The sequence below is a fragment of the Crinia signifera genome, chromosome 1 (assembly GCF_055691185.1).
Source record: "Crinia signifera chromosome 1, ASM5569118v1, whole genome shotgun sequence".
Taxonomy (NCBI): Eukaryota; Metazoa; Chordata; class Amphibia; order Anura; family Myobatrachidae; genus Crinia; species Crinia signifera.
The window spans coordinates 314799852-314810339 of record NC_139217.1 but is presented as its reverse complement, the minus strand read 5'-3'; the positions used below and the strand labels follow the sequence as shown (position 1 = coordinate 314810339).

The following is a 10488-nucleotide window of genomic DNA, read 5'->3' as shown; positions in this document are numbered from 1 at the left end:
TTAAGAATTAATTATATTATATATATAGTCCACTGGTGCTGCCTGCGCTGAATCTGCCAGTATTATTTAGTTACTCAGTCCACTGTTGCCACTGGCAGTGCAACCGCCTAAGTGTACCTACCTAGTACAAATACATACTAGGCTGCTATATATAATTTAATGAAAAAAATAATACTTGTGCTGTGTGGGACTGTAAAAAATAATTCCATGCTGCTGGTGCACTGACGTGTGCCACTGAGTGCCACTGCCAAGCAGTACCTAATAATAAAATATATTATTATAAATTCTGCTGGTGCACAATACTAGTATTGCTGACGTATCTACGTGAGGTGTTCAGAATAGACTGGAAATGAGTGGAAATTAATGTTATTGAGGTTAATATAGCATAGGAGAAAAAAAAAAAATCTGCGATTTTAGCAGTTTTTATGATTTTTTTAACAAAAAAATCAGAACCCTAAACCCCAAAAATCCAAACACAGAACACCTAGGTGTTTTGCCAAAACCCATTAGAACCCAAAACCTCAAGGTAATCAGAACCCAAAACCCGAAAAGTGGCCAGTGCACATCCCTAATTTAAACCCTAACAATAAAGCCTAAACATTTCTATATGTAAAAATGTACTTACCAAGTAGCCAGAATATAGGCGTCATGGCAGCTCCCCGGGTAGCCTGCAACCACACTTAGAATTTTGAGATAAGCATCACAAACCACCTGCACGTTGAGGGAGTGACGCCCGCACCTATTGACGTGTCCCCTCACGTGCCCGAAGCCCAATGTGGGTGCAGTCTATGGCTCCCAGCACATTTGGAAATGCTGAGAGCCTATAGAAAGCCACCTTAAGGTCCTGCCACTCGGACTCACATTGTGGGAATCTGATGTATGTGCACCACAACGTCTTCAAAGCAACACTTGATTGAAATGCTTAGAGAAAGTGGCTTGTGAGACCCCCAACGACCATGAAGTAACTGAGTGGAGCCTGTGGCCAAAAAGTAGAGGGCACACATTCAATTCTGCAGCCCAGACACTGCATAGTTGCCCCCCCCCCCCCCTGTAAGGGTCCAAATCAACTCTCATCTGCTCATATAAGTCCAACAGGTTAGTGCGGTTCAGCCTAAACATCCCCACAACCTGTTGATCTGAGAGGGAGTCCAGGTACAGCCTAGCACGATACCTAGGTGAAGCACGCAGTAGTCAGGGTAACTGGATCTGGCGTGCAGCTTTCTCCCTCCTCCTGCGCAGCTCCTCCAAACGCACAAAATCCCAAAGAGCCTACTCCAAACCACTCTGCACAATCTCCATCTCAGAAACCCTCACAGGTGTCCTTAATGATGTTGGGGTATATGTAGGGGAGTCTTTGATTCAAAATGAGGACAAATTGTGAGCAAATTAACCATTTGTGCACTTGACCAAAGTTGGTTCTGGGCCAATTCGCCCATCAGAACCTGGTCTGAAAAAAGTGCGATTTTTAGACACCTCAAAAAGTGTGATTTCCGTTTGCGCATCCCATTAAATAAGCGATTGGTATTCTTTTCTATGCAAAAACATCTGGATGCGATAAAAATGCAAATTTTTTTCCGGCAAGTGAGAAAGTGCGAGTTATCGCACAAAAAGTGCGATTTACTGGACTTAAATTGGCGATTTCAGTTAAAAAAATGCGAAAACACCATTTTGTTGTCTAATTATCACCAAAAAAGCAAAATCGCATCCTATTAAATGTCACCCATGATATGAAAAAAGTGAAGCGCTATAAATCCAGATGCACTGTATGTCTCAAAATGTCCCAGACTCTCCGTATAGTCCATAAAAGAGGATTCTCTTACAATTTGAGTGGGAAATCATGATCTTGAATATGTAGAAAGCTTGAAAGACTTGTTTCAAAATATTTGTTTAAAGATATGGGGCAAGATGTAATAGGGTGCGATTTTTCGGCAACAAACGTCCAAAAATCACACATGTAATAGGCTGCGTTTTATTGTACGTAAAAAAATCACACTTTCGCTGTAAAATTTGCACATTTTGACATGTCTAAAAAAATCGCACATTACAAATCGCATCCAGATGTTTTCTCATAGCAGACATTAAGATTGCAAATGTAATAGGGTGCGATTTTTGGTAAACATTACCAAAAATCGCAAACAAAATAGACAAGGTTCAGGATGGCAAGTTTGACAGAGCTCACTGATCTGTGCACGTTTCTGTCAAAAAAAAGTGTTTATAAGTAAAAATGGAAAAAAAAAATACTTCATGGTCCTGATTCCCCAAATACAGGGGAGAAAAATTAGTGGGCATCTCCTGTATTTATGAAACCAGCACCGGGCCCTTGGACTGGTCCTGATTCCAAAAATCCGAGCGGAACCAGCAAAGGGGTCCAACTGCAATATTTTAGATACCTAAAAAATCGGCCAGCACAGTTTAAGGCCACCGCGCATGCAGAGTCCTATTCCCCCACTAAAAGGGTAGCACTTCGCTAACAGTAATATTAAGGGTAGCCCCAGCCTGCGCAGCCTAGCTGTGAAGGCAGGCATGGTGGTTGCAACAGTTGTGAAGCATGTGAAGTCACGCAGCCACCGCAGCCCCCCCCCCCCCCCCCAAATGGAGGACCCGGAGGTGCCTGCGTTATCCTGACTGCACCCCTACAATGCCGCGTCACAGCCCCCACAGCGATCCGTCTCTGACCCGTCTCCATAGGTGTGCGCACATTGGGGGTTATTCTAGTTCACTCTTTCTGACAAAATCCTTCTTAGATGGACAAAACCATGTGCACTGCAGGTGGGGCAGATGTTACTTGTGCTGAGAGAATTAGATTTGGGTGGGGTTTTACTTCAAAGTGAAATCTATATTGCAGTGTAAAAATAGAGCAGCCAGTATTTACCCTGCACAGAAACAAAATAACTCACCCAAATCTAATTCTCTTTGCACATGTTATATCTGCCCCCCTGCAGTGCACATGGTTTTGTCCATCTAAGAAGGATTTTGTCAGAAAGAGTGAACTAGAATAACCCCCATTGAGTGTTAGGGGTGCACAGGCACCCCCAAATGCTGTGCCCACCCTTATGTGGGCACAGCATTTTTAGACTTTTTTTGACTTTTGCTTTTTAGAACTATTCCATTAAAAAAAGCACCCATATATTAATTGTGTGTTTCGCATTGTAAATTGCACTAGACATTTTCATATCACAACATACCTGCGTCATCCATATAAGTTTTTTACTTTATTTGCATGCACTGTTACACAGAGTAAGAGAGATGTTTTGTACTGTAGTGAGTGCCAACAGTGGTAGACATGCCTGATTTGCAGTGTTAGACACACCCAATGGGCGGTGTTAGACATGCCCAATAGGTGGTGCCAGGCACACCCCTTTGAAGGTGCACCCCCTAATAAAATGTGCTGCGCAGGCCTATGCCCGTCTCTTTTCCCCGCAATTTGTGATTTTCTGAAATCTTCAAACCAAGCTGAATTGAGCCCATTGCCACATTTAGATTACATTGAAAAATGATTCTCTAGCTATATGTCCTATGTCCCTGATTATCTCAGCAAGAATAACAGACAAAGTAATGATGAAAAGAAATGACCTGAAAATAGGTGATTTACTGTCATCATTCTGCTGATTGCCCAGTAATTGCTTCAGAATATTAACTAATAAAATAGCTGTCTGCTACAGAAATAGCTGCAGAGACCCCTTTTGACACTTTATTATTCAGAAAATTGGTTTACTGTATTCTGATAAAATTGGAACTTAGATCTATAATTTAAGTAATTGCCCGATCTTCGCCCAGTAAATTTACTAGCTTATTGAAAACATACAGATGGAGCCGGGCTCCCTCTTGCTGGCGAATTGCCAGATTGTCTCCGCTGGCGATCCGCCAGCGGCGAGGTGCTCCATCTGACTGAGATGCACGCACGCGCGTCTCAGTTTCCAGGCGGCGGGGCGACTGGAACCCTGTCCGTCTCCGCTTCAGGGAGACGGACAGGGTTAGGGGAGGCGGCGGGGGGGGGGGGGGGGGGCGGAGAGGCGGTGGGGACCCTGGGTGACCGCCGTCAAGCCGGCGGGGACCCGGGGGAAGCGCCGTCGGAAGGGGACACGCGCGCATCTCGTGCACGTGCATCCCCTTTCGCAGATCAGATGGCGGCTGGCAGGGGATGGCGGCTGGCAGGGGATGGCGGCTGGCGATTCTGCCGCCATCCCCTGCAAAGACCAGGCCGGCTTCATCTGTACACATCTAGTTATTTGGGTTGCACTAATATAGACAATATGTCTTTTAATTGTGCTACCACTAATGTTTTAATATGTTTTTGCAATATATTTTGGAATGTACATGTCGCAGACGGCCGCGGCGCGACACGGCGCGTCCGGTACTCACCCCTCCATGCACGCTGCTGCCTGTCCGTGCTGTATCCGGTGTCCGGGCGCCATGCTGGGTCCGGGTCTGGGTCGGCCGTGGAGTGCAGCAGGCTGGGGCGGGTTCCCATTGGTCCTGGTGGAGTTGTGACTGATGCAGCGCCTGTAGGCTGGCGCCACCATCTTGGAAGTGGACAAAAAGCAGACTGGCTGCCAGGTTAGTTTCCTGCCTCATTGCACTGTCTAGCCAATGGCAGCTGCCCACTATGTACTTAGGGGATCTGCCCTGGCAAACCGGTGTCAGTGCAAAAGTCTTCTAGCCGTGTGCAGTTGGATACTTCTGGCCTCTGCTGCTTCACAGTTCAATCCGCCTTGCAAACTGATACCCCTTTTAGACATACTACCCGGGATTTTGGCCAGGTTTACCCGAGATTTTCAACCCAGGTCACTCCCAGGATTTTAGTAACAGACCCCCTTTCACACTACACCTCAAATCCGGGAAATACCCGGGTATACCCCTTTCACACATAAGCCAGGCTTTTCAAGCATTTCAGTGTTTCATCATAAAATGGGACACGCCCCGGCAGCAAAAAAAAGCAACATCACATGTTTAAAACTGAAAAACCCGGGTAAACCCATTCAGACATAAGCCGGGTACTATACCCGGGAGTTAAATACCGGGAAAAACCCTGGTCAATTGCAGGTGCTCAGTATCCGGGAGTGAAATCCTGGGTATACCCTTTCAGACATACACTAGTCCCGGGTTTGGGCGCGTTCATGTGAAAAAACCCGGGATTTTCGCGTATGTCTGAAAGGGGTATGACTCGGGAATTCTGACCCTATTGCTGCTGCCTCTTGTGCCTCCAGTCCGTGTATCCGGTATCGGTTGCCTTGGCCCTGTGGCACGCTGCCTTGGTACCCGCCAGTTTGTCACCAGTCTCCGTTATCATTGTGATTTGGGACAACTCAGAGACTTTTCAACCGCAGTCTTTTCTTATAAACTAATTTGGTCCATCACCCACGTCTTTCCCGTGCTTGATTGCTGGATTCATTCGTCCTTCTACATACCTCCCAACTGTCACGATTACAGCGGTACAGTCCCGATTTTCGGGTCCTGTCCCGCTGTCCCACCCGCGGCAGGCATTGTCCCGCTGCGGGGGGTGGCAGTTGGAGCGTCTATTCTCGTATGAAAATGAGGTTGCGGCTAATTAGCATAAGCTGTGCCCTCATTTGCATACGCCCGCCCCCTTTTCGGTCGCTCGCGCGGCTTCGCCGCGCAAGTGTCCCTATTTCCCCAACACAGAAGTTGGGAGGTATGCTTCTATCTACTCCATTCTTTCACCATACCACTTTGTCAACCCACCAAAGCACCTCTCCTCCGTGTCTCAGACCTCTGCTATACCACCGAGTACTCAGTGAGTTATTGCAAGAACTAATTGCTTCTTATTATTTCCAAGGCCATATCCTCAAAGACGTTATTTGAGACTTTCTTTGTTTCTGCCTTATTTCAAAGCCGTAATTTGAATAAGTGATTTGCTTTCCATTTATGAAACCTTCTATAATAAAACCAGCTTGTTTTAACCCTACATCATCTGGTCTTCAAGTATCATCTGGCCGTGACAGTACAGATGCCTCATGTTCCATGGGAATTACTATTAAGGGTGTACTTGGAAAGAGATAAAATTGTGATAGATAAAGTATCAACCAATCAACTAATTTAAATTTTTTTAAACAGTTTGTAAAAGGTAAGACTAAAGCTGATTGACTGGTACTTTATCTCTCTTTGAGCTTTGATTAAGAAAAAACTACAGGGGCAGATTGTGATTGAAAACCAGCCTAGGAAATTTATGCTTTCTGAATGTGGAGGGGTTTATTAAGGGGGTGGAGTTTGTGAGGGAGACTGAGGGGGTTATTCTCATACATTCGGTCCTCCGTGCATTCGAATGGAGGACTGATGTTGCGCGTCTGCGCAGGAGTGTTTCTGCGCATGTGCAGACTTTCGGTTTGCCGGGTGCACGCACCCTACATGGCGTGCGGGGGGGGGGGGGGGGGCGGAGGCACCAGGCTGCCACATTACCATATGGGAATGCCCAGCGTTTCATGGGCGTTCCCTTGATAGTGAGGTGGTGATGCGGGTGTGGGGGGCTTGCAGCAGATGTCAGCTGCCCGCCTATATCTGTTCCAGTGTGCACGCATATGGAAGAGACTTGAAAGTCACTTTTATATGCATGTACCTTCCACATCTTTCGATGGTCCGCGACCATCGAAAGCTGTGGGAGGTTACCCGCAGCATATGAATAGATGTTTATGCTAAACATCCATTCGCAGCCTGTGCGGGCGAACCCGAGCTGCAAGGGGGGGAGCGCGGGTGGATGGACATTCGCCAGGTGGGGTTTGGTGGATTTGCAAGGCTAACCCCTTAATCCCTTCACATAGAGCCTGATTCTGAGCTGGATGCAATTGCAGTGTTCCATGCATCTTTTGCTGCAGTTGCGCCGGCAACTTTAGGTTAATGCCCCTGCAGTGCTCTTCCTTTGTGTACATCCCTGTATCCAAATATGCATGCACTGAGACACCCATTGTCAGATTCTACAGATGCTGCAATCATGCTTTGTGTGTCTTTAGATGCCACCATGAAACTTTCACCAGTCCTATGCTAAGTGCAGATCATCCGTCTGAGTATGGCTTTCAGTGTGAGCAATGCAGTGTCTCTATTTGTGACCTCTTTCATCAACACACCCATACTACAGTATGTTCCAGTGCCAGTGGGTGGGATGGGTAATGCGGGCGCCACCGCTACGCTTCGTCGGGGGCGGGGGGGGGGGGGTTGGTGGAGGCAGATGCGGCCACATCTGCCTCCAGGTGGGATGGGGGGCCTTTAGAGATCCGGAGATGGCCGCAACTCCAGGGGGGTCAGTGCAGGCTCCAGGGGCAAGGGTAGGCTCACTCACCTGCTCCCAGGATGGTGCTTTCCTTCTGCTCTCCTCGCCGCTGGTGGGAGTCCGCACCCTTCCTGCTGCTGCTCCTCCTGGCAGCTTATTACCGCCCTCCAGTGGCCGGTGCCCTAGACAAATGCCTAGAGCTGCCTAGTGGTGGCGCCGGCTTTGTATGTTACATCTGTGGTCTGATAAAGCCAACCCCCTGTAGCCGCCTAACACTTATTGGTCCTGATGAAGCTGGGAAACTCATATCTCAGGGAAATGTATTGAGCTGAGCAATTCCATCTCTGACACTGCTAACTCCTGAGGACCATATATTAGCATTGCTACTGGATTAAGGGGACCAAGCCTTCTCCAAGTTGGACATTTGACATCTACCATAATAGATATGCAAGAATGTAATGTGGATAGGATTTTTTTTAATTATTTTTTTTTAATCAAATATTCATTGTTTATTAATAGTCTATTAAATATACACTTTTTTATTTTTGAAAGAACCCATCCTTTTAGAGTTTTTCTTTAATTTATTGGTACAGCCAGCGTGGGTTCATTATTTTTCTTTTTTACATAATTCCTGGGTTTCCGTCTCAATTTATGATTGCTGTTACCTGTGTTGAACTAGGTAATGGATAGGAAAGGTGTTTCACCACAGTCTGATTCTGACTGATTGAATTTATAGATTCAGAGGGAACTGCAAGAGTAAAGCATTGTGTCCCTCCTGGAGAGGGTCATGCTGGGAGGTATTATTTAGTGTGACCACATCTGCCTTCAAAATAGCATACATTTTTCGAGAGAGAGAGAATTCCGAGTGTTTATGAATATACTTCAGGTGGCAGATAGCAAGCAGTAGGACCCAGGGGGAGCCATATCACTGCTGTATATTTTTCTGTAATGTCTTTACTGAATCTCAGCGCTGGTGATTACATGCTTGACGGCAATGAGCTGCAAACATGCTTTACAACTTGACTTGATTCAAGGTTATTGGTGATGATAAGTGCCTTCATTTACAGACCTGGAGAAAGGAAACAACAAACATGAAAAGTATTAGGATCACTGCTGGAAGCATATAATTGCTTGGAACCTTGCATAAGAACTTTCTTTGTTCTACAGTGAGATACTAAGCATAGATCTACACAAAGGCGTCTCAATCTGTGCACTCAGCGAACGTCTATTTGTTCATATACTACTGTATAATGTGGATCATGTGCATTTGAAAGATAACAGATTTATTGTAGGAGCAGACGGAGTACGTCTTTTAAAACTTTACAAACCATGGAATCATTAAAGGGAACTTTACTCCCTCTTGAACTAATTTCAAGTCAAAGGGAAAACTTGTCGCTGCTCTTCTGTCTTAATGGTTCCGCTCAGGGTTCAAACGCTGAGCATCCTTCATTACCTGGATGCAATGATACATTGTATGTTTTTGATCAGTCCCCTCCTTTGCTGGTGGACGCCTGGTTGGTCCCTCTCTTTTTTTCACTAATCATGCTGGTGGGACTTGTGGGCAATGCACTGGTCATCTATGTAATAACCAAGCACAAACAAATGAGGACAGTGACTAATTTCTATATTGGTAAGTCAAAAATGATTTCTTATTGAATTATTTTGTTTTCTGTATAAAATATCATATGATGAATAAACACATTGAGACTAATCTGACTTTCAGGTATGTCCCGAATTGTGCAAGAGTGGAAAAAAATTAAGTTCAATGGCAATTACTGCACAAAGCACTGTGACTTTTATTACAGGTGCAATATTGCATACTATGAGCAGCCTAGTCTACTGTAATCCTGCTCCCCAGCTGTAAAAATAGGAGCAGTTTCTGGTGAAGGATGTGCTGTGACTAGACAATCTGCACTATTTTGTGACCATTGGGACATTGTTGCGAGCTTTATCCACAGTACAATATATAGTACTAGTAAGCCCGTTTGAAGCAAATGCTTCGAAAGCTAGTCTCCTACCTTGTGTTTGCCTCTGTGTTTGTGCATGTGTGAGAGAAAGCGATGTAGTTTCACACACTGCCGGTGGCAGTGTTTTGGAGACACACAAATTGACGCTAGATATTTATATATGATGATGCTGTGCCTTTTGCTTTTATTTCAAGTAAAACCTACTTGCAAGGACCTAGTATAGACTAGAACTCAAAGGGTCTTTTTATTTAACAGAAAAAGGTCATATCTATGTCAAATATAGGCTGATGATACGGCTTTGACAACACCAATAGGATTTTTTACTTTGCCAGGTCTCGCAATGGTATGGGGATGTCTATTTAACCTGGACATTTTTTTTCTGTTATCACCACCTCTGAAAGCAGTTACAAACATCAATGCAAAAAAATGCATTATTAATAATATTAATAATTCTTTCAATTGTGATTTTTCTTTAAACCTTTTTTTTATTTATTAACCCCTTAACTGACAAAGAGCTCAGAAATTGTATTTTATTGAATAAATAACGTTTAAAAAGGGTTTTAATGATATATTTTAATATTTTATTTTAAAAATCTATACTTAAGGGGTGTTTTGCACCCCCCCCCCCTCATCCCTCAAGTCTGTTGACCACCATTTTAAAATCACTCCCTAATGACATCACAAGAGGGAAGCCCAGCATCTTCAAGGACAGAGGCCTGTGTCTACACTGGTGGCTGCTGCTCTCTGCAGCTGCAGGGTGGAGGGAGGTGCCACAGGCTGCCCAATCACTGCAGGCAAAAAGGATAGGGACAAATAGGGGTGGGGAGTCATTGGTGCGGAGAGTCCAGGAGGACATTTCTGACAGCTCACATCAGTGAGGTCATAGAGGTGCAGATGTCATGCACAAAGTACCAATGATTTTACTAATTTCCAAATGAGGGCTGAGAGTGGGTGGAGTTACTGGTGGCTGCAGCATAACCAGATAAAAGGAGGATGCAGGGGATACTGTACCTTGTGCCCACCTCTCTCAGCAGGGCCGGATTAACAATGGGCCTGATGGAGCTGCAGCTCCAGGCCCACTGTACAAATAGGCCCATTTTGTAGCTGAGGGCCAGGGCTTTCAAACAAGCCTGGCCCCGTGTCGCTAGCCCCCCGGGAACCAGAGATACCGCCAGGCAAATCTGAAACGTTTTCCCCATAACATGGGACACCCCCACCTGGTTCCAACAGCTGCCAGTTCCCCCTCCAGCATCACACAAGGTCGAGGTTGATCTCAGTCGAATCCAAATCGCTGGGCCT

General features: G+C 45.5%; 1 protein-coding gene across 1 annotated transcript in view; it reads left to right on the top strand.

Moving 5' to 3' along the window:
- The first annotated feature begins 8086 nt into the window (after positions 1–8086).
- The window catches only part of LOC146029180 (G-protein coupled receptor 54-like), a 78863-nt gene continuing 76461 nt past the window's right edge, over positions 8087–10488 (top strand). The window contains exon 1 of the mRNA XM_083158339.1: positions 8087–8852. Within this exon, the coding sequence (XP_083014465.1) occupies positions 8552–8852 (301 nt within the window). The 5' untranslated portion in view covers positions 8087–8551. The remainder of the gene's footprint in view (positions 8853–10488) is intronic.